Source organism: Alnus glutinosa, chromosome 13 (genome assembly GCF_958979055.1).
Source record: "Alnus glutinosa chromosome 13, dhAlnGlut1.1, whole genome shotgun sequence".
NCBI lineage: Eukaryota > Viridiplantae > Streptophyta > Magnoliopsida > Fagales > Betulaceae > Alnus > Alnus glutinosa.
This window is the reverse complement of record NC_084898.1, coordinates 7,211,308-7,234,760: the sequence shown is the minus strand read 5'-3', so window position 1 is coordinate 7,234,760 and position 23,453 is coordinate 7,211,308. Positions and strand designations below refer to the sequence as shown.

The 23,453-nt window shown below is 38.7% G+C and overlaps 3 protein-coding genes across 4 annotated transcripts; 1 reads left to right on the top strand and 2 right to left on the bottom strand.

The window, feature by feature from the left end:
- The first annotated feature begins 743 nt into the window (after positions 1–743).
- Positions 744–4,018, top strand: LOC133854164 (6-phosphogluconate dehydrogenase, decarboxylating 3, chloroplastic). Its single transcript, XM_062290237.1, has 2 exons — positions 744–2,522; positions 3,773–4,018. The coding sequence occupies exon 1, from the start codon at positions 921–923 to the stop codon at positions 2,409–2,411; it is 1,491 nt and encodes a 496-aa protein (XP_062146221.1). The 5' UTR covers positions 744–920; the 3' UTR covers positions 2,412–2,522; positions 3,773–4,018.
- A 1,082-nt stretch (positions 4,019–5,100) lies between these two features.
- On the bottom strand, positions 5,101–6,099 carry LOC133853854 (uncharacterized). The gene has a single exon (XM_062289878.1). The coding sequence runs from the start codon at positions 6,097–6,099 to the stop codon at positions 5,101–5,103; it is 999 nt and encodes a 332-aa protein (XP_062145862.1).
- A 10,274-nt stretch (positions 6,100–16,373) lies between these two features.
- On the bottom strand, positions 16,374–22,926 carry LOC133854161 (kinetochore protein NDC80 homolog). Of its 2 annotated transcripts, none has more exons than XM_062290222.1 (5): positions 21,766–22,926; positions 20,755–21,001; positions 20,067–20,213; positions 19,723–19,938; positions 16,374–16,790 (listed from the first exon to the last, which is right to left on the bottom strand). In XM_062290222.1, the coding sequence occupies exons 1-5, from the start codon at positions 22,890–22,892 to the stop codon at positions 16,746–16,748; spliced, it is 1,782 nt and encodes a 593-aa protein (XP_062146206.1). In that variant the 5' UTR covers positions 22,893–22,926; the 3' UTR covers positions 16,374–16,745. The 2 variants fall into 2 exon arrangements, with proteins under 2 accessions (XP_062146206.1, XP_062146207.1); XM_062290223.1 differs by having other exon boundaries at positions 19,729–19,938.
- Between the last annotated feature and the right edge of the window lie 527 nt (positions 22,927–23,453).

Sequence of the window (23,453 nt, the reverse complement as noted above, 5' to 3'; positions counted from 1 at the left end):
TTGAAAATGCATAACTCCGGGGGCAAGTCATGTATTTTTTAATGCAAGGAACACATTGGAGTAAAGTATTTTAAGCGGTGTACATAATTACGTACTCATAATACATAATTTTACTCCACATGGTCTACTCGAACCCTTAACCCATTTCGATAGGGTTTGCATTGTCCCGTGGAATATGTAATACGACACCAATGCCCCGACAAAGCATGCATACCATTACCAACTAGTAATCCGACCGAGTCTGACATCGGGTCATGCTTAGATTGGCGGGACGGTGGTTTATGTTGAGTGGGTTTTAGGGTCTTGAATGGGCAAGACAAACAATGAATTGAATTTGTTTCGAAGGATTCAGAATATTCACATCTATTATAATTTGTGTTTTTAGTCGACATGTCAACCTCTAATTGAATGCTATAAAATAAAGGGTCTAAGCCTATATGAATAAAAGGGACTCTCAAACGACATATGGTGTGTTTGGTAAAGGGTTGTTAAAGTGAGTTTTGTTTTTGAATAATAATAAGAAGTAATCGATGTAATTTAAAGTAGAAATAATTTGTATATAAAAGTGAAAAAATTTTGTCTAGTAGTGAATTTTTTTCATTTGAAAATAGTAATAAAAAATTATTAATATGAATATAAAAAGTCAATTTTTATTTTTTTTTTGGATAGAAAAATAAAAATAAATAGAAAAGAGAGGAGGGTGGCACACAAAACTCATAACATAATCCTAGAAGTCATCGACGACCACCCACGGCACCCTATCGTTGGTGGTTGAGTCACTGTCCCTTCGCTCCCTCGACGAGTCCGTCACTTACCACATCCAAAACACACACAAATATTGCATAAATCCACCCACCCCACCAACCCAATATCCCAATCCTCTCTCTCTCTCTCTCGAGAATCCACTCTTCTCCACAACCATGGAGGCCTCACAAGCTCTGTCACGCATAGGACTGGCGGGCCTGGCCGTCATGGGCCAAAACCTGGCCCTAAACATCGCCGATAAAGGCTTCCCCATCTCCGTCTACAACCGTACGGCCTCCAAGGTCGACGAGACCGTCCACCGTGCCCACCAAGAAGGCCAGCTTCCCTTAAACGGCCAGTACAGCCCCAGAGACTTTGTCCTCTCCATCCAGCGGCCCAGATCGATTATCATCCTGGTCAAGGCCGGCTCACCCGTTGATCAAACCATCGCCGCCCTCTCCTCCCACATGGACCCCGGCGACGCCATCATCGATGGCGGCAACGAGTGGTACGAGAACACCGAGCGGAGAATCTCCGAGGTCTCCCAACAGGGTCTCCTCTATCTCGGCATGGGGGTCTCCGGCGGCGAGGAGGGTGCTCGTCACGGACCGTCGCTCATGCCCGGAGGATCCTACGAGGCATACACCAACATCCAAGACATACTCCAAAAGGTCGCCGCGCAGGTCCCAAACGACGGGCCGTGCGTCACCTACATCGGCGAGGGCGGGTCTGGGAACTTCGTGAAGATGGTCCACAACGGAATCGAGTACGGCGACATGCAGCTCATCTCGGAGGCCTACGACGTGTTGAAGAACGTGGGGGGGCTAAACAACGAGGAGCTCTCGGAGATCTTCACGGAGTGGAACAGAGGTGAATTGGAGAGCTTCTTGGTCGAGATTACCGCTGATATTTTCAGGGTTAAGGATGATTTGGTAGATGGGTATTTGGTGGACACGATTTTGGACAAGACTGGAATGAAAGGGACTGGGAAATGGACGGTACAGCAGGCTGCGGAGCTGTCTGTGGCCGCGCCGACGATCGCCGCGTCGTTGGATTGCCGGTACCTGAGTGGGTTGAAGGACGAGCGAGAGAACGCCGCGGAGGTGTTGAGAGAAGCGGGGTTGAAGGAGCCAGAGGGAGTAAAGCTTAGTGGGGCTGATAAGAAGAGGTTGATAGACGATGTGAGGCAGGCATTGTACGCGTCAAAGATATGTAGCTATGCGCAGGGGATGAACTTATTGAGGGCCAAGAGTGTGGAGAAAGGGTGGGGTTTGGATTTGGGGGAGCTAGCGAGGATTTGGAAAGGTGGGTGTATTATAAGAGCGGTGTTCTTGGATAGGATCAAGAAAGCCTATAAGAGGAACCCCAATTTGGCGAGCTTGGTAGTAGACACAGAGTTTGCGAGGGAGATGGTGCAGAGGCAGGCAGCGTGGCGGAGGGTGGTGGGGCTTGCAATATCGGCCGGGATCAGCACCCCTGGGATGTGTGCTAGCCTCGCCTATTTCGATACGTATAGGCGGGCAAGGCTGCCGGCAAACCTTGTGCAGGCGCAGAGGGACCTGTTCGGAGCACATACCTATGAAAGGATTGATCGGCCGGGGTCATTTCATACCGAGTGGACGAAGCTCGCCCGGAAGAGTAATGCTGGTGTTGGTGCTCTCAATTGAGCTTTTTTCGCTTTGGTTTAATTGGTTACTTTGTTTGTTTTGATGTTGGCGAGGATGATCATGATGCTATTTGAATTGGGGTTGTATGTTTTGCAAGGATTTTCTGCTAAGGTAGAGCAAATTATTGTTTAGCCTTGCCTTTTGGGCTGTTAATAAGAAAATGCATGCCTTTTGAGTTTATGAGCTAAATTGTTTTATTATGATTTGCTTTTATTTGTGTTAGACATGTTATGAGCTCCCCTCACACTTTAGGTATAGTTGGTAGGCTCTAAGTGATGTCTCTTTGTCTTCTAAGTTTATTATCTAATTTTTAGCTTTTCTGTATATGTGCATTTCTTATCAGTGTATATGTGATATGAGGGTATGTATCTAGAATCTTACTCTATGATATACTTTAACATATTATTTGGGAATTAGATGAAGAGGATTGTTGGTATACAGTGGAAATGGTTGTTACTGGTTGATATCTCTTTGTAAAATTGCTGCTCTATCTTATTTGGTGTGGTGTCATTGTAAATTCCCAATAAGCTTGGCATACTTCTGCCCTTGATGAGTTATTATATTACGATTCCTATGTGCCTGTTTGAAACGTCAGCTTAACGTTCTATAACCAAGAGTTGGCTGGAATCAGGAGTCATGATCTGAAAAATGCTAGCTCAAGGTTTTGTAAGCGTTTCTGCTTGAATAGTTGGTGATTAGTTAATCGGTGAGGTTGAAGCTATTGTAATAAGAGTGGAAGCGAACAGGAATGTTGTTATGTTGTTCCCATTGGCTTTCTTGTTGACGACCTTCTTAGTTCTTATCTATTGGTGTTTCTTTTATGTGGGAGGTGATTTAGAAAGAATACAATTCCTAGATAGTTTATTTAAAGAGATTAACAGTTCTTGAAATCCATCATTTCTATGGGATAAGAACATGCCCTAACATGATGTTCTTTTTTAAAGTTGGTTGGATTAAACATAGAAAATCTTTGGCCCCCTGCAATAGCTCACTTTTGGAGACACTACACTGGTCTTCAACATCTCTCATCATGATTGGATGTTTGTGATTTTGGTGGTTGGTTGTTCATTCTTTATGTTAAATGATTGGCCCTTTGGTTGGGGGCGTGACTTGCAGTGATTTGAGAGTCTGACATTTTAGGTAGCACTTACACATCAGCTACTAAACTGTTAAATTTTGTTGCTTAATTTTTTTCATTCATTTGGCATAAGTGTCACTCATATGAACTATCACATGAGTTCGTAAGAAATTGTTGTAAAAACTGTAGTATTCCAAGCATTTTTCTATAATGATAGTGTCGCCTTTGATGACTATATTACAAACATCTTTTCTCATGGTGATATTTCCTATGGAATTTTCAGGCCTTTTGAAGACCAACTTGTGATGGTCTTCATAGCTGTAGAGATTGTGGAATGTGAGAAGTTGATTGTACTATAGTTTCCTGCCTCTGTTGTATATGCTGCATTAACTTCATGTTGCAAAATATGAAGCTAAAGAAAAAGCATACTTCTTACATTTAGTATGTAAATTTTAACTTGAATGTATAAACATTGAGGTCTGGTAATTACTGTTCTTGAGAAGAACCTATAATGGAGTGTTTTTATAAATCTTGGTTCTTTTTGGTTGAATGTTGAAGATTTGGATTGAGAGTTTTGGTTGTAACCATCTACTCGGTTGCACTCACCAACTAATTTTTGAAGGTTCAACCACATGAATTTGCTATGCATATTTGCCCCTCCTCTCATGTGAGGGACATGGATCCTCCTTATAGAATTGCTTTAACTATACTCAATCAGAACCCTCATGCAGCACCTCCTAACTCCAATTAATATATCATATTTGGCCACAACCCTTTATGGTATGGACAAGAGTAATACTATAAGGAGGATCTATATCTTATTTGAGTCCTCTTAAAATTGATGTGGTTTTAAAATTATTATTAGATCAAAATTTAATAATAACCTATTACACATTTAATAATAATTTTAAAAATTATATCAATTGTAGGAGGGCTCAAAGAGGATATAAGGATTACTGGTGAATTTTACCATGGATTCTAAGCAGACAAAATTATGCCAACAGTTTGAAATTGACTACACCCACACCGCACATAAGTATACACATTTAAAATATGCATGTCTTTTTTTTTTTTTTCTCTTTAAATAAAAGAATATTCATCATTGATGTGCCCCAATGGCCCAACACTCTTTATTCTCTTTTCTTTCCTTTTTTTTCTTAATAATTCTAGAAATTATATATTTGTATGTGATAATCTGAATTAACTATTTTATCAATTTTGGTTTTTATTTAAAAAAAAAATGATTTAAACTATCACATAGCATTGTCGAATAGTTGTAGAATAAAAATATAATTTCAAACATTACTCTTTTTCTTTTTGTGGGTAACAAGGTAAATACCAAAAACTCTAAGAAAAATATTAGAAATCACATTTTATCGCACAACTATCCTAATGCTAATATGATCATCTAAACTAACTTTTGAATCGGTCATCATTTAAAAAAAAAATAAATAAATAAACCGATAAAAATGTACTATATATATATATATATACCATTACTCAAACTGTAAACTGTCAAAACAAAAACAAAAAATAACAAAAAAAAGGAAAAATGAGAACAAATCACACATGAAGAAAAGGGAAAAGGGGGGAAAATAATAATGAAAGAAACTATTGAAGGCCTCCATTCTCAAGGACAGGCTGAGTTCTTGTTACAGCAGCAGAAGGCATCTTACTACAACCCACCCATCTACTCTCAAGAATCAAATCGTCATCAGCTTGTCTTTCCATCACCTGAATCTTCTTCGTCTTCAAAATCCTCACAGACGCCATCCCGGCGTAACCCATCACAACCAACCCAGAAATCCCAACCACAAACCCAACCACCCACAGATACCACAGCCCCTCTAGCTTCTTCCTCTTCACCGGAACAACAATCGAAAAATGACCTTCGTCTCTACAGTAACATACACCGGCCGCCGGCACGCTCATTTCACTGAGATAAACGGTCCCGTTACCGTAAACTGCCACGCATCTTGTCTTAGACATCATTCCCTCGGAGAGAGCGAAACTGGGAAAATGAATCGAAATAGGCTTACCCACCGTGTTAAGGCTCAGCTTTCTGATGCTTTTGGCGCTAACATTTGACGCATCAAAAACCAGGAAGCCGACGACCGGAGTGACCGGAGAGTAACCCTTCACGCCGTAGAACTGGGAAGACAAGTTACCCAAGTTCTGATAAACAATAGCAAGCCTTCTTACGTGAGGCACAGGCATAGTTCTTGACGGTATGTGAAAGAAGCTGAAATTGGCCCCCCTGTTCCACAACCTGCGGCTTCTGAGGCGGACAATTGAGACGTCGATGCTTGAAAGATTGGCCGGAAGGATGGCTTTGTAGAGAGCGCCCGTGTGAGGCCGGTGGCGGAGCAGTGCTTTGAAGGCAAATGCTTGAAGAGAAGCATCCAAGGAATATTCGGTAGCAGAGTTGTCCGAACCGGAACCGCCATTGACAAATGAGCAAGAAAATAAGGTGAGAAGAAGGAAGCAGATGAACAAGTTCCAGCTCATGATGTTCGTCGGATCACAATACCAGACTCGTCTTTCAAAATGCTCCTTCTTTTTCTTCTCGATCTGTTTATGCTTTTCGAGGAACAGGTGATCAGTAAGCATGGTTTCAATTGGGTCCCACACGATTTCAACTCATTTATTTATTTATTTATTAAAGTAATGCTGCTTTTGAAATTTTTTTTTTTTTTTTTTAATATGCAATAATAGGGTAAAGTCACGAGAAAAGCGGATGCTATTAAAACAGTACGTACTTCTCACATGTTAAGAGATACATGTCAATCTTATATGGATCGTTATAGACCCGACAACCAAAAACCGTCTTTCTAGATATAAGAAAAAAAAAAAAAAAAACAATAGATGGACCGATCTCCATGAATCCATGATCGAGTCCCACAACCTGGTTGTGGGTGGGTCTCAATAGCTGTAGACTCCACGACTAAACATTGTCTCTATAAGTAATAATCATAATAATTTTTAAAAAAAAAAAAAAAAAAAAAAAAAACCCTAAGGTAAAGGAATAGCCCCACAACTTGATTATTTGAAGGGTATAGTGGTATTTTTCACATGTTTAATAGGAGTGATAATGGATAATTTAAGTCACGTGTACGTCATTTGATGCATTTTCTATCTAATTAACAGAAAAATCATTTTCTTAAGGCAATTTAAGACCCAAAAAAAAAAAAAAAAAAAAAAAAAAAAAAAAGAGGCAATATAGCAGCTATATGGCATAAATAGTGCTTTATAATCAATGATGATGGAAAATACAGAGAATCTTAGCCCGTAAATTGCGGGCAGCAAAAGTGTTAACAACATGCGTTGATTGCTCGCCTCCCTCACCCAATTTAGTGGATGATTGACGCAGTATATTGTTGTTTAAAATTATTTAGAAGAAAATAAATAAATTAAAAAAATAAAAAATCTTTATGAGTTAGGCAACTTAGGCTTCAAAGAGACCAATTCACTATAAAGGTTTTTTTTATCTTTTTTTTTTTTAATAATTGCACAATTGATCTTTGAAGTTAACCTAAATTACGAATCACTCCATGTGGTACAAAAATCTCATGGATGATCCTTGTAGTAAATTATAATTATGAATCACTTCCTAAACTCGTTTTACGTCCACTAAGTTAATAAAATCCGTTAGTTTGCCACATCATATAAATAATGAGATAATCTCTAAATATCATTTGTATTGTAATCCACTAACAAACCGGTTATTGTGTAATAACCAGGAACCGACTTCGGAACCGGGGACTTCGGTTAACCGATTACTCAGGTGAAAACTGATTGTCTGGAGTCTGGATCAGGTAGTATTTTTTAAAAAAAATAATAAAAAAAAATTACTTTTTGAGCATATTTTAAGTGTTTATGAGCTATCAATTCAACTAAATTCTTCCTTCATTTGAGAACATTAAGCATTTGAATTGATAGCTCCTGGAAATTCTTCATAAGATAATTTCTCAAACTTTGTAATTTTTTTCAAATCTGCTCACCTATTTTTCACATTAAGCATTTGAAGAGCTATCCTTGACGTCTGTTATCCATCTGTGTATATATATATATACAGACATATTTTATATAGAGTAATGATTCACTACCACCTAAATATACAACTTCTCACTACCTTGTTTGTAGGTCCCCCACTTTAATTTATTTTTAAAAAATAAAAAAACTCAAAAAGTAGTGGGAGACCACCTTGCCATGTGACGTCCCACATCGCCTGAAAATGAGGATGTGCTTATATGTATAAATGCACCATTTATGACACAACGCGTTTTAAAGCCGTGATGGTCATGAACCTATAAGAACTCCGCAGTTAAGCGTGCTTCTGCAAGAGTAATCCCAGGATGGATGACCTCCTGAGAAGTCTGGTTTGGGGAGCCAAAAGCGGACAATATTGTGTCATTGGGGGTGGGTCGTTACATGCCACATAGACAATATGGTGAAAAGTTATATATTTAAGTGGCATTGAATCATTATTCTTTTATATATGTGTCTGTGATCCACTTACCTCAGGGCTAATCTAATATAAAATCAATTATTTTATAAATGTTTGGGTTCAATCAATTCCCTTTTCTTTTTTCTTTTTTTATGAAATGCAGCCACCTAAAAGGTGGTGGCAAATTTTGTTCACTCAATGATTTTTTTTCTTTTCCTTTTTCTTTTTCTTCTTTTCTATTTTAGTTACTGCGTGGAGGCAATCTTTCTATTATCATTGGGGTTGGGGGCAAATGTTTTTGAACTTCACCTTTTTACTGGACGGTTCAGTTTTTCTTTGAGAATCAGGGCGGACAATTGTTGAATTCTCCGTTCATCGTTACTGTTTATGTAGGAACTTTTATTTTCCCCAAGGCCAACAGTAATGGCCACGGGGGTTTAGAGACTACTATATTCCAAAATAGGCCTTGAAAACATAATTTAGCAAATTTGATCGTTCTACCGTCCATTAACTTGTAATCCTTTATTGATGAAACATGAAACCTAATTCTCAAATGAAGAAATAATTTAGTTGAATTGATAGCTTAGGGGCTTTTTTTATTATTATTATTATATATACAAAACGCTCCAAAACCTTTAAACATTAGGGTAAATTGGTAAAAGGGTAGGGGGTATTTTTTATTTTTTTTTAATAAATTAATAGACCCGGAGTCGATTACTCGGTTATAATCGGGTTTTTTGAAAACCAGTACTCGACTCCGGCTTCGGCCCTGATTACCCGGTTATAAATAACCAGGTACCAACCCAGTTTCCCGGAGCCGGTTAGTGTCCGAAGCTGATTTTTCGGCCGGTTATAACTGGTCAGGATTTACACTCCTACCACAAGCTGACTATTAACAAGGATGGAGTAAGTCACTGGCCTGATGCAATTCATAATAAGCATGATCCATTTCAAAGCAAAACCCAACCTCCTCATAACTGCTTTTAGAAAATTCCATTCTACCCGATTGTAGGCTTTATTCATGTTAAGCTTCAAGGCCATGAATCCCACATTTCCCCACAGTCGGGTCTGCATCTAATAGAGTGTCTCATAAGCAGCAAGAATATTATCGGATATCATACGCCCCAAGATAAAGGCGCTTTGATTGTGGAAAATAATATGCGGAAGGATAATTTTCAATTTGTTCGCCAAAACCTTGGACGCAATTTTATAAATAACATTACACAGGCAGGCTAATTGGTCTAAACTATGTCTTATGTTAGTGTGATAGCCAATTCAATTGAGTTTTCCAACTGGGTTGAATGATTTTTTTTGTTTCAATTAAATATATTAAATTGCCATCTATTCTTTAAAAATGCATAAATTACTTGATTTCTTAAAAATGAGTGTAAAAATTTAAAATGCATCTAAGAATTACATATTGTAAAAACAAATATCAATTGAATAGACTGAACTAAAAGAGTTTTGTCTAACTCAATTTGAAAAAGATGTGAATCTAACACCACTACGGTATGTGTTTAATAAGGATTGAGATCTCTAGTAATATTGTGCCTAAAACAATTGTAAAATGACTCATTTACCTAAATAAATTTTGGATCGTCGGACCACTTACTTAAACAAATAAATTTTATAAAACCTTTCTCAAAATTACTATATAAATTGCTAATATTTTAAACAACAAAATTATTTACCGTTTTACAAGCTTGGGTTGAGGCAAACTACACCAAAATTCAATACTACGTGATTTCCAAGGCGGAAGAGAGAGTGAACCTTCTTTACACGTGCTAGCTGCTTTTTCTCTCATCCTTTACACAAAGAAAAATCTTTTTTTTACCGTTTAGGTTGACACTTTTTCTACTTTTCTGACCACTAAAGACACTTATTTTTTATTTTTTATTTTTTTTTTAAATTCAAATAGGAAAGGGGATGACACCTATTTAGCTTGATCACCCACGGACCCATGATTATTAGTCCATGAACTTCAAGAAGCATAAACTCTCATGTAAGAATAATTGGTTCCACTTTATTTTATGGGAAATCTATTATAAATTTTTGAGTTAAAACGCAATTTGAAATCACTCTCTTACTTTTTAAAAATTAAATTTTACTGCTTAAGTTTTTCACAGATTTGAAATCAGTCCTTTCGTGATTTTTCCGTCCATTTTCGCAATTTCCGTTAGTACTGCGACAGTCTTTTCGCCACATCATCTTAAAATATTTTTTTATTATTATATTATTTAAAAGCTTAAAATTTTATTTTTTAAAAAAAAAAAGTTGAAAATTGGAGTTTGAGGGGTGGCTACCGAGGTGGCCTACGAGCCACCCCTTAGGGCCAGAGGTGGGGCCCGACTAGGGATGTAATCGAGCCGAGCTTTAAGATTTTAAGACTGGTTCATTTATGAGTTGAGCTTAAATAGTTAAACTCGATCTCGAGTGATCAAAGTGAAGTTCAAGCCCGAGTTTATAAACAATCTCTATACATTTATTAATAACATAAATATATAATATGTAACTATATAAGACATATTCTAAAATATAGTACATAACTATACTACATGCTATAGTTATATACTATATTATGAGAAGATATCAAGAAACAAAGACTTCCCGACCTTCCAAACTGAAAAAGAACAAAAAGAGTTATGGGATTATAGGGAAGATTTGTCCCTCATGGAAAAGGACAAAAACTTCCCCAGCTCATACATCTATAAAATGGAAGTAATTCTACATTAAGTGTCTATCAAACATCCATCAAAAAATAAGATATTTTAAAATCATTATTGGGCGTGTGATTGATCGAATTATGATTTTGATCAAATAGTAATTTTAAAAGCCACCTCATTTTTATATGGACACTTGATAGACAGTTAATGTATATTTTCATTGTTAACGATACACATTAGTCATTTTCTTTCTTCCCCAAAAATTTTTCCCCTCAATCTTTCCCTCCCTCTCTCCATCTCCTCCCTCAACCCCACCGACCGCCACCCACGAGCCCGCCACCGTCGACCACTAGCTACCACTGTCACCGTTTCGTCCAGCTCCATCTTTGGATCTCCGGCAAAAAGGTACCGTGCGTACTCCATTTCCTTCGCTATGTCAGTCTCAAACCCATCGTCTTCCCCAATCACAGTCTCGGACCCATAGGACAGCTTTCTCACCGACCCCACTTCGGTCATAGGCAAGGCCTCCGGGAGCTTCCAAAACGAGGGCTTGCTATCCGCCGACACCACAACCAATGAAGCCAAGTTCGGCTTCTCTTGCCCCGACATCTGGACGAGCCAACTCATTTGGACTGTCGAATTCTACTAGCGCCACATCTTCCTCTACTACAAGAACCCCAAGGTCTAGCCCCCCAAAATCGAGGCCTCCGAGTTCGATCACGTGCCGAGGCTACTCTCCGCTGCTATGATGGCCAGGAAGGTTGATATGAAAAAAATAGGTATGTGTCAATCTAATTTTGTTGGTTTTAGTGAAATAAGGGTTATGTGTAGGGCTGAGCATGGGGCGGGGGGGCGGCGGGGATGCCCCTTTTTTGGCACTGCCCTGTACCCTTGCGGGTTGCGAAAATCGCACCCACAAACCGCACAAAATGAGGAGAACTTGTGCGGTGCGGGGTGATGCAGGGTGGGGTGATGCGGGACGGGGGGTGCGGGTTGTGCGGGTTTAATTCCTAGATACATGATAAATCAAACCAAAGCTAGATTTTCTTAAGAACCAAACAAGAAAATCATATTCAAACAAATTACAAAAGCCAGATTCAAACAAATTACAAAAAAGGATGAAAGGTCATAGGGGAATCGTTCAATACTGGTCTTGAAGCTAGCATCGACGATATTCCGGCCGTTCCCGGTCTCCTCGTCAACCCTGATCTGGAGGCTGGAGCTTCATGACGTCCCCATAGGACTGGCAACTCGGCTAGGCCTATCAAGCTCTCCATGGTCATCTCTTCCCAAAGAAGAGATGGGAAGAACTAAAGAAGAACGTGGCAGATGCAGGAAATTGTAAAGAAGAAGTCTTTGGAAGACGAAGAAAAGAAAAGAAAAATGAGGTGGGGAGGGGGGGTGCGGCGCAGGAGAAGATGAGAAGTGTATTAGGGATTTAGGGTTAGGCATTTTAATTATTATTATTATTTTATTTACAAGGGGCGGGGATCCGGGAAAAAAAATTACTTAAACCCGCGCCCCGCCCCGCCCCGCACGGGTTGGTTAAAATCCAACTCGTACCCGTTAAAAAAACATTAAAAATTGCATTTTTAGGGGCGGGGAATGCGGGTTGGGGCGGGTTTGCAGGTTTTTGCTCACCCCTAGTTATGTGTGCTCTGTAGACTTGTTTTGTTTGAGGGGTGATTTGGAGCCTTTTCGTTTCATTTCTGATATGGGTTCAATGTCAATTTAGTGAATTGAAACGGGTTTGTGTGTTTTGAGGATTGATTGTGTTTTAGGGGTCAAATTGAGGTTTTTGGTTTCTCTTTTGATTATGGGTTGATTTTGAATTTGGTTATTTGAAATGGGTTTTTTGTGCTTTGTGTGTTAGGAGTATTTTGGAAGTCAATTTTTTAAAAAAATCAAAAACAAAAACAAAAAACAAAAAATTATGGAGTTTGGTTATGAATTTGGTGAGTTCAGTTGGGTTTCGAGTGTTTTATAAATTGGTTTTGTTCTCGGAGTCATTTAGGTATTTCTGATTTGATGTTCATTGGTTTGAAGTTGTCGTGGAATTATTTGTTTTTAGGGGTTAGAAGTGGGGTTTTTGGTGTCTGGAGTGATGTGAGGATGTGTATATATATGTGTGTGTGTCAACAATTCAATACATATTTCTCATGCATTTTCGATTCTACCGGCTTGTGTGTAGTATAAGAGCACTCCCAATGGATTATCTATTTGCAACTTTAAGTTAGAATAGATAACAAAAGTGTTAAAAAGAGACTCTATCAGCTTATGTATTCCAACTCTAGAATAAATTTTTCTTAATTCCATAAATAGTGGAACTCTACAAGTAGAGTTATACTATTCACTTCTCTATTTTTTTTTATTCTTTATCTCCACTTTTTTAGCTTTGCTTTTTTCCTTTTTCTCTCCACCACTCCACGTTCTTCTTCTTTTTTCTTCCTTTATAGTGGAGATCTAAGAGAAAGTGTGTAAAGTAGTGGAGTTATGAAGCGGGACCCATGTGGGAAGAAAAATACTATAATGAAATAAATTAATTAAAAAAATAAAAAAATAATATGGAGTTAAGAATAGATAATCGGATGTATAGTGCATTTAAAATTCATTAGCTAAACTAGATAAAATAGATTTTGATTAGCTATTCTAAATTGAAAAATACATAAACCATTGAGAATGCTCTAACATCAGCTTATTGTTTCATCATATGAAATGCAAACTGTTAATTTTAGGTTATTTAGACATATATACATACTACAGGAATCACATACTTTATTTGTTAATTTGAAATCATTTTTCTGTTGATTTAGATGTCGTCGAATTGGTCATCCTCGAGAAATGGCACTGAAGAGTTGCGGGAATGCTACTGTGGTATGAAAACATATTTAAGGACTTCATGTACGAAGAAAATTCAGGAAGACGATTTTTTGGATGCGCTCAATACGGCAAAGGCCTACATCGCAAGTATTTTGAATGGTTTGAACCACACATTTGTGAACATGGACCACATGGTGGCAAGCTTGTATAAGAAATGACGATGAGGATTAAGACCATGAAAGAAGTACTTTGTAAACAAGCAAAAAAAGAGAAACGATCAAATGTCATTTTGTTTATGTCATGGGGGTTATCTGTTGTACTTTTGTTTGCTTTTATGTGTTCATTTTAGATCACGATTGTTTATATAGTAGCAACAGATAAAAGTGGTCATGATTGTATATGACCATGAATGCTTTTTATTCTGTGTAACCTTGAACCATCCAAAAAAGAATACTTTGACTTTGAGGGTTGTACATGACATATATGTCATGTTCTTTATTTGTTCATGAAATTATTTTGTAATATTGAGGTTAAATTTTCATTTCTCATGTCACAAAATGTCGTAGACATGCATATATAAAATTTAGAATGATTAGTAAAAGCTTCCTTGGATTGACCTATTCTCCATTTCTCATTTCTCCTTGAATACCCCAAGACTCCATTAGCTTCATCCCTCTTAATTATTGAACTTAATTGAACTTAATTAAGTCATACTTTATTTGAATCTAACACCTATCCAACCCCATTTATTATTTAGAATAAGAAATTGAAAATGCTGTGGGGTAAGCCATTGAGTTATGATTTTGTTAGATACCATCATTTCAAAAACCCAATTGACTGAAATTTATATGGGTTAAAGACAGTTTTTGTATATGTGGTTTGGAAACTTTATTTTTTTGGTACTTTAGTTTCAATTCGCATCGCAAATTGAACCTGGGTTTTGGAAAAAGACGAATATGGTACCTCCGTCCACTTTTCCGTCCAAAATTTAACAGATTGTCACGTATCTACTCTCAGGTGTTGACATGTGGCACAATGTAAAAAAAATTAAAAACAGAAAATAAAATCTTTAAAATTAATAAAAAATAAACTTCAAAAAATAAAAAATATTAAAACTTAAAAAAGTTTGGAAAAAAAAAATGGAGGGGAGGCTCAGCCACCCCCAAGGCGAAACTCTCTATTTTAGGAAATGTTCTACTTCCCAAATTTTTATCCCTAAAAGTGGTTCCCAAATGATGTGTCATTATGCCATGAGATGATGACACATTTTTCAAAATGATAGATTACATGAGATTATGACACATCATTTAGGAACCAAATTTTGAAAAGAAAAAAAAATCGGATGTGTAGCACTTCTCCTCTATTTTTGTTTTTCTGCTTCTTTTTTCTCTTTGGCCATGGGGGTAACCGAACCACCCCTATGTGCCACGAGGGTGTTCGGCCACCCCCAATGGCCAAAACCCTCACAATTTTTTTTTTTTCCTCTTTGGCCATTGGGGTGATTTGGCCACCCCATATCGGCCAAGGGGGTGGCTCCTCCCTTTTTTTTTTTCAATTTTTTTACAATTTTATAAAAAAATTTTAAGTTTATTTTTTTAATTTTTTAATTTTTTAATTTTCTATTTTTTTAATTTTTTTTTTACATTGTGTCACATGTCAACACCTAAGAGTAGACACGTGGCAATCCGTTAAATTTTGGATGAAAAAATAGACGGAGATACCATATCCGTCTTTTTCCAAAACCTAAGTACCATCTGCGATGCGAATTGAAACTAAGGTACCAAAAAATAAAATTTTCAAACCACATATATCAAAAATGTCTTTAACCCAATTTATATATATTCAAGAATGGTTGCTTGATATCACAACCATGTTGCTGAGAGCAATTTCTTTTCAACTTTATAACATTATATGTACAAACAATAATACTTTATATCTCCTTATGTGCCAAAAGCCATGGAGGGCAGCCAAAAGCTTCCCTCCCTCCCTCCCATTTTCTCTTCCCTTTTCTCCTCTTTCCCTCTCTTTTCCTGTTGCTCTCGCCTCTTATGAGGTCTTTATCTTGCTAGATTTCTTTCTAGCTCTATTTGCCTCTTCGGAAGAAATTTATTTGCTTTTTATGCTTTTCTTCTTCTCAACTACACAACTATCGCCGATCATCCGCTTCATCCTCTGTGTTTTGTGCGATTTTTGGCTTGGTTTTTGGGTTGAAATTTTTGAATTTAGATCCACACTCCTACGTCAAATTTTGCACGATACGCGCCTCTCCAGTGAGTTCGCCGATGTCTTCCGCTTCCTCCAGTGCTCGCTGCAATGTCTTCCAATGTCCATGCACAGGTATGTGGCATGCACGAGCCCAGGAGTTTGTCTCCCTTTCCGACGCGCAGTGACCACGATTTGCACTCTATCCTTCCCTTGCCATGGTTGTTGGCGGTTCACGGCTGCTCCTCTAATCTACACTGGAGAGAGGTCTTCCAATGGTGGCGCGTGGCCTTCATGCGCCGCCATTGGCAGACTCTCATTCTAGCACTGTATTGTTGCTTTTACTGTTGTTTTTTTATGTTACTTGGGTTCTTGTTTTCTTCTTGAGGAAACTACTGCTTTTGAACTTGTATTGGTTACTCTCTTAATTGTAGTCCTAATTTTGAACTCTTACAACGCTTTTACAATTTCAGGTTGCTGGTTCCAGGTGAGGTGTAGATTGGTTTGTCCTAATCTATTATCCTTTAGTTTTTCAAACCACTTTGTGCAGCCCTTCAACAGGACAGAATCATTTATTTGACCAATTTCTAAAACTTTATAATTATCTCTGCTATTTTAGTTTGGTATAAGTATACTGTTGGAGCACACCTCTTTTTCATTATTAAGATCATCCAATGATCTTCACCTGTAACAATTTTTCTTATCCAATTATAAAAAAAAAATTAAAAAAAAAAAATACATTACTTATGCAATTTGCATTCTACTTTTCTTTCTTTTTGTACATAACTTGCACCCTACTACTTTCCAAATGTCATTTTCACTCCAGAATACCAAACTGAAAACAAATGAAAATTTCTGGAGCGCCACCAAATGCCACATTCTATCACAAATCATTTTAGCCAAAAACTAAATCTCGTGAGTATAATATAATTTGAACACTACATTATAACATGCACTGGAAAGAGGCTCTATGTTGTGATTTCACTAAGACCCTTTTCTGCTCCGGCTTCCAGAACCAGCAACATCCCTCATGCTAATGGGTTCATTCAAACTATACACATATCCCTGTGACCAAAGGAAGCATTTCCTCGAACACCAGGCGACGCAACTTAACGAGTAGCTCCTTAACTTGATTCACCCCCTTTAGGAGCATTGATCAGTGTTGCTAACTGCTTAAGCAAAAACAGGTCAGCTCGCACATACTTCAAATAGGAAATATCGATGCTAATGTAATAAGCAAATTGAAGAATGATCGATCTATCAGCATGATTCTTAATGGCCTTGTGCAAACACTTGAAGCATATGTTGAAGAAGCAAGTGTATAAGTTTTGGTACAATGGATAATAAAAGGTCACAACTAGACATAGGACTTGCATGGCTGAAGCTCAAAACAGTATGCCATGCCAATTCTAATCTTATTGACATTGACAACATATTATATCGACAAAGCATTCTTCCTGTCTTCAAAATGCATATATGACAAGTGTTAAGCTGCTGGATAGTGGATACTAGGCCTACCACAAATTAATGATCCTACCCTTAACAGAATGCAAGGGCATTAATGGAGACAAAAAGCCCAACCTAGAAACCAGAAAAATGAGCATTTTCAGAAGAATCAATTTACCAAATAGAGTAGAAACATCCAAGTCAAACCAGCAGACCCTGTAAGCTTGTCTGAGAATCTACATTCATAACAAACTCAAGATCACCCTTATTTTTTAAAATTCAAACACTTTTCAATGTCACCCTTGTTTAAAAAACCATCCATAACAAACTCATACACCAAAAACATAACACTTATCAAAAGTGAGAACTATAGAATCAATCGTTGGAAAAACGGGGCACAACATGATTCTGTCTCTCTCAGGATCTTTCGAGATTCCTAACATTTCTTGCATTTTTCTAAAGAAGCCCACAAAAATAAATAAAATATAAGAAGAATCCTTCCTCGCTTTTTCATTTGTTTTGCTCCTTGTCAAAACCAAGGGGACAAAAAATAATTTAATATTTAAAAAATTATTTTTTGATGAATAAGCATTGAAGTTCGAAATACATCAACACAATTACAGATTCAAGTAACCTACCGGCCAGTAAATAGTAACAAAACTAATACACTTCTAACTAGATGATACACTAAATAAAAAGAGAAAAGCCTCATGAAAAATAGAATCGTATTCAAAACAGAATTCTTAAAAGACAAACAAGTTTTACATCACATTGAAAGACAAGATAAAGAAATTGAAAAATAAAGGTAATAGCGGAAAGAATTGGACTAGCAGATTCATACCCAAAAAAGGAAAAACAAAAGAACAACATAAGCAGATTTCAACAAATAAGAGAGAGACAGACAAATAAAGCCACCGACGACTTGTATACAAGAAGGGCCCAAATCTCAGCCAAATACAACTAAAAAAAGGGGATCTAGAGAGAAAATCAAAAGGAAAGATAAAAAAAAAGAACTAAGAAAACCTTATGGTGGTTGGGTCGTTGGATTCATCAGAGCCGAACCGGAGATAAAGAACGGCCGGGGATCTGGAGATGGAGTTGAGCATACCGGTGGCGGTGGTAGCTGGTGGTCGACGATAACAAGCTCGTGGGTGGCGGTCAGTGGGGTTGAGGGAGGAGATGGAGAGAGGGAGGGAAAGATTGGGGAGAAAAACTTTTAAGGAAGAAAGAAAATGGCTGATGCGTGTTGTTAACGCTGGATTTTTATTTTTTTAGATGAGGGCTGACGTGGCATGGTGCCACATCAGCGGGAGATGGACATTTGATCGCCGGATAGAATTACTCGTTTTTCTCACAACACCTCTCTTGTTGGCTTTTGCTAACAAATGAGACCCGACTAATATTATTATTATGAATTGGACATGCTGCTCTTGTCAGCTCAAGTTGCTAACTAATGAGAATATAGTAAAGTAAATTTTCACAAATTTGAGTTCGAACTCGGCTCAAATCACACATTCAAAAATTTAATGGTCTAGCTCAAGCTTAAGTTGAGCATAACCTATCGAGTACCAAACTTGGCTTAAGTTGAGCTAAAGCTTGAACACACATTTCTAACTCGGTTCGAATAGGCATCATCATTAACAAGCCAGTCTTGAAATCCTTAAGCTCGGCTTGGCTCGATTATAGCCCTAACTACAGTGTCACCTACAATTAAGAAGAGAATCATCAAAGTGACGCCGGCCTGGGCCAGCAGGAGAGCCTTCAACGGTCAAGTCAGTAATTTTCAGCTACTCTCTTGAGGGAAGAGATGTACCTTAGTTTGGAGAGGAGAGGTCTTTTTATTTGAGGCTACCTAATCTATTTTTGGGCTTTCTTGGCCTTTTGGGAGAATGGCCCTTTATTTCAATTGGGCCTCAGCCTACCTTTTAACATGAAATTTACATGGTAGAAACTAGAAAGGTTATTAATTAAGTTGTTTGGAATCAAACGCATGAACCAGTTTCTCTTGCAATTAGTCATCATATTCTGGCTTTGAAGTCTCAACAATTCTCAAGTTCTCTCTCACACGGCAGAAGTCAACAGGGTTCCTTCATGCTTCGTAGAAAGGAAATGAACTTTTTTTTTTTTTGAGTGATTGGAAACTCTAATCTAGGCAGGGGCACCAAATAGAGTAATATATTTTATTTTTATTTTTCTTCTCTTTTTAAGGGCAATATTCAGTGCCAAACTGGAAAATATGTTGAAGAACCTACATTTACCCTTTGTGTTTTGGTTCAACTGGCTACGCATCATTGGAGGAAAAGGAATATCTCCGTTCGGTGATCCAAGACTATTCAATTATGATCTACAGCCATGAACACAATGAAGCAAAAAATAAAAAATATGATGCATTCATAGATTAAGATCTCCAAATGAGCTCTCTAAATAGTAAATATGAATCCAAATGCCCAACACTAAATGAGATTTAATTACATCAATATTTAAAAAGCACAGTCAGTAAGACAAATAAAGGGAAAACAGATCAAGGACAAAATGAGACTATATACATCAGTCTGAATTCAGTAGATGCTTATACCAGACATAATAAATAAACGCAGTAAGCAACAAACATTGGGCTGAGCATGTGCAAAGGACAAAAAGAGTTCAGGGACTCACATTTACCGTTCGAAATTGTGCAGGCAAGGAACCCTTGTAAGCATCTGCAACAGCAACAGCGGTTTCTGCAAGATAACTCTTCATTTCCAAAATTCTGGACTCCACATGTTCTTTGTATTTTGAGATTGCATCAACCAACGTAAACAGTTCACAAGCACGCATCTGAATTTCTTCTTCACTTTCTCTAATTGCTTCCTGCAACCTCAACTCAGAGGTCTTCACAGAATCATGAAAATTAATTATGACACATCCACCACTTTATACTCTTTCCCTTGATGGAAAAATGGTTATATAGATGAGTAGATTAGACTAATCATATCAAAGGCAAGATAGAAAGGCAATACCTTCAGAACCTCTGCCGCTTCTCTTTCCACAATATCTAAGTTATGAGCCTCTTCTTGAACTTCCTCCATCATCTTCTTAGCTTCAGCTGCACATCTGTGATTGTAGTCCTGTATTTCCTTCTTCAGCAAGTACAGCTGAGCTTCCAACTGCAAGTAACATTATTTATGCACCAATATATGAACGTCAAACTGTAGGCCGTCACAAAGTAATCTCTTTAAAGTTCCTCGGTGAAACTTCAACGGGTATGAAGTTCAACAAGAAGAAAAAAGAAAACAAAAACAAAATGACAGGCGGGGTTTGGGAAGTATGGGGTAACAAAGAGAGAGGCAAAGCTGAGGTTTTGTGGTGAAATAAGGGGGTCCCACGACGGTTTCTTTTTTTTTTTTTAAAGTAATAAGCCAGTCTCATAAAAAAGCATAAGGCGCCCCTTAGTACACTAAGAGTATACAAAAAGAATCGCCTAACTAGAAAGAGAAAAACAAACAAAAAAATCATTAAAACTAATCGACAAAGGGGACACATAAGTGGAGTTGGTGCAATTATTTTCAGTGTGCAAATTATCAATTGTCTATCACTAACACCCTATGAAAGTATGTGAATGAATACCTATAGAACATAATAAGTAGACAAAGTATAGAATCCACTTATCAATATCATAGTGCAAAGACCTAGTCCTGATGCACTTACTTCATCGATGCAGGACTGAAGTTCTGCTACATTATTTCTTTTCTCCTCAATCTTAGCAGCTTTTTCCTTTGACTGTTGCTGAAGGGAAATCAATTCTTCTAATTTCTCCATGGAACTCTTCTGTATGTCATCGGCATAGGAATTAAGTGCAGGCTGAAGTTTTGATTTGTAATCAATCCCCATTATCTCAGTAGGTGTTGACCCTTTGGCATTCAATACATACTGAAAATCGTTATCAATCTTTAACCTAAAAACACCACAAACAGAGCAGTTATATCAGAGTTTGTAATCACAACACCATAGCAGGTGGGAGTTTGCATAAGGTAGCAATAAAACAAAACAAAAAATAAATAAAGATAATGAAATTATCACTGCACTATCAGACTTTCTTGGGTTCTTACAGATACCTATCATAAATATTCATCAGAGTACAGAGAAGATTGGTGAGACCCTGTATAAGAATGACATGCACAGTTCAAGAAATGGACCATGATTCAGCAAATGAGCTGGAGATCAAAGAGCACCTCCTCCCCCATGGAATGAGGTAGATGGTGAGATTACGAGGGACAAGTGTGTAAACTATCAATCCAAAAGAAGAAAATAAAAACTAGATAATGTGCAACAGAAGAATCTCACTGCTCTCAATGAAAATAAAAGGTTTAAACACCTACTAAAGCTGTGGGTGATTAATCAAGGCTGAGCAAAATTTATCACAAAACATCTATCTTAACGAAATAGGGAAGAACAATTGGAACATTTGGCAGGAAATTCACATCTCATTCGATAGGCAAACAATGCCCAAGTACTAAAACCAGGCTAAAAGCTCGAAATTTCTGAACTGAATCCCATGGCACTCGACAATTATTCTCGCTAAAAGCAGTAGGAAAGTTCCTTATTCATTTGATGGCAATAGAAAGCCAAGATGTTTAAACCATTTCAGAACGGCTACAGATGGTTCGATAATTATCAATCATTACTTGAACTACAAAAATAAATAGAGAATAAGCGAACCTCCTCATAGCCTGGTTGCATTGCATAGCAAGCGCCTCGAGCTCCTTAAACTTGTGATCAAGTGTGGAGTCAAGATCCCAGGACTTCTCGTCCCAAGCGTTCCTGGCCAGCTCAGCCTCCCCAGTATCCCTCTCCAGGGCCTGCAACTCCCTCCTCATCCTCTCCACGTCCCTCGAATTCATCGTCTGTGTCTCCACCCTCTTCTTCAGCTCCTCATTCTCCTCGCAAATCCTCTTCCTCTCCTCCACCTTCGCCTCCAACTCCCTCTCCTTCTCCTCCAGCACCTTCTCCATCGCCGCTAACCTCTCCGAGAATTCCGCAATTATGGTGTGGAACTTGTTCACGTCTTCCTCCAGCAGCCCCTTCTCCTTCTCCAGCACCTCCTTCTGTGAAGGCCCCGACCGCAGCGCCTCCGCCTTGGCCTCCAGCTCCCCCACATTGGAGCCCAACACCCCCACACTCTCAATCAAGTCCTCCTTCTTCCTCTCCACTCTCTCCACGAAAACGCCGTCCAAGGCGTCCACCGAGTCGTCGTCGCCGTGAATGTAGTGCAAGTAACTCTCCAGGACGTAGGTCTTCACCTCATCATTGTCGCCGCCGGTCAATTCCGACGGCGTCGAGGGCGACGAGAGATGATCTTTGAATAGCGCAATCTGGACGAGCCAGTGGATCAAGGCCAGAAAAGAGGGCCACTGGTGCGGAGTGCCGGGGGACTTGAGAATGGATTTGCTGAATTTGAAGGGGTAGTTGAGAGACTTGAGGATAGAGGGGAGGTCTTCGTCGAGCTTGGAGGAAGGGAAGTCGAGGCGGGAGAGGAGGAAATGGAGAGTTTGGATGATCTCCTTGGCGGAGGGTAAGGGGGTTTTGAGGGGAGGGAAGGAGAGAGAGGAGAGGTAGGAGTTGATGGTGGAGATGGCCGATTGCTGGAGAGACCGGTCCTTGTAGAGCTCAAAGGAGGCTGCGGCGGAGGGGGCGCGGCCCATGCCGACGGAGGAGGGCCGGCTGCTGGCGAAGCTGGCGTCAGAGTCTCGCCCGAACTGGCGGAGGTGCTCCAGAGGGGTCGGCGGTGGTGGTGGGTTGAACGACTCCTTTGGGCGGCGCCGCCCACCGCCGGTGGCTCTCATCATTTTCGATATTTTCTCTCTAGGGCGTGTGATTATCTTTTCAATTTTGAGTGAATTTTCCCGCTTCTTAGATTATGGGAGAATTTTAAACCATGGGAATTGGGTGTGTTTACTCTGTGTGAAACATTTACACGAATTTTGTAAACATTTTATACTAATAACCGTTAGATGCAGAGACTGGTTAGATTTAGCGTCCACGTTCCCATATAGACCGTCAGATGGAAATGTACAGATATAAGATTTCCACACCCAATACTTTCCCACACGCACGGTTCACGGGACTTTCTCGTTTTCCTAGGGGAGCCTTGGCCTGTGTGTATTAAGCTTACAAAATGTTAAGGTGAGAGTGGCAGAAGCCAGCCATTGGATGAAAAAATAGGATCCAACAGTTGTTGATGGAAACAATTAATCCCATTCACCGAGCTTATCGTCTGCATGACTGCACCAGATTTTTTCCCTTGCTTTTCCCGCCCATCCTTCCCCCAATGCGTCAGAGACAATTGCTTTACCTGTCAATGTCATGGGCCCCCGGCATTCCTCTTTTCTTATTGGATTGCCTCATAG

Excerpts from the sequence above, each read along its gene's own strand:
- LOC133853854 (XM_062289878.1), bottom strand. The coding sequence starts at position 6,099 with ATGCTTACTGATCACCTGTTCCTCGAAAAGCATAAACAGATCGAGAAG.
- LOC133854161 (XM_062290222.1), bottom strand. The coding sequence starts at position 22,892 with ATGATGAGAGCCACCGGCGGTGGGCGGCGCCGCCCAAAGGAGTCGTTC. Across the intron at positions 19,939-20,066 it reads AAGCGGCAGAGGTTCTGAAG|ACCTCTGAGTTGAGGTTGCA; the intron begins GTATTGCCTTTC and ends GATTCTGTGAAG. Across the intron at positions 16,791-19,722 it reads CACAATTTCGAACGGTAAAT|TTAGCAACACTGATCAATGC; the intron begins GTGAGTCCCTGA and ends TTGCTTAAGCAG.
- LOC133854164 (XM_062290237.1), top strand. The coding sequence starts at position 921 with ATGGAGGCCTCACAAGCTCTGTCACGCATAGGACTGGCGGGCCTGGCC.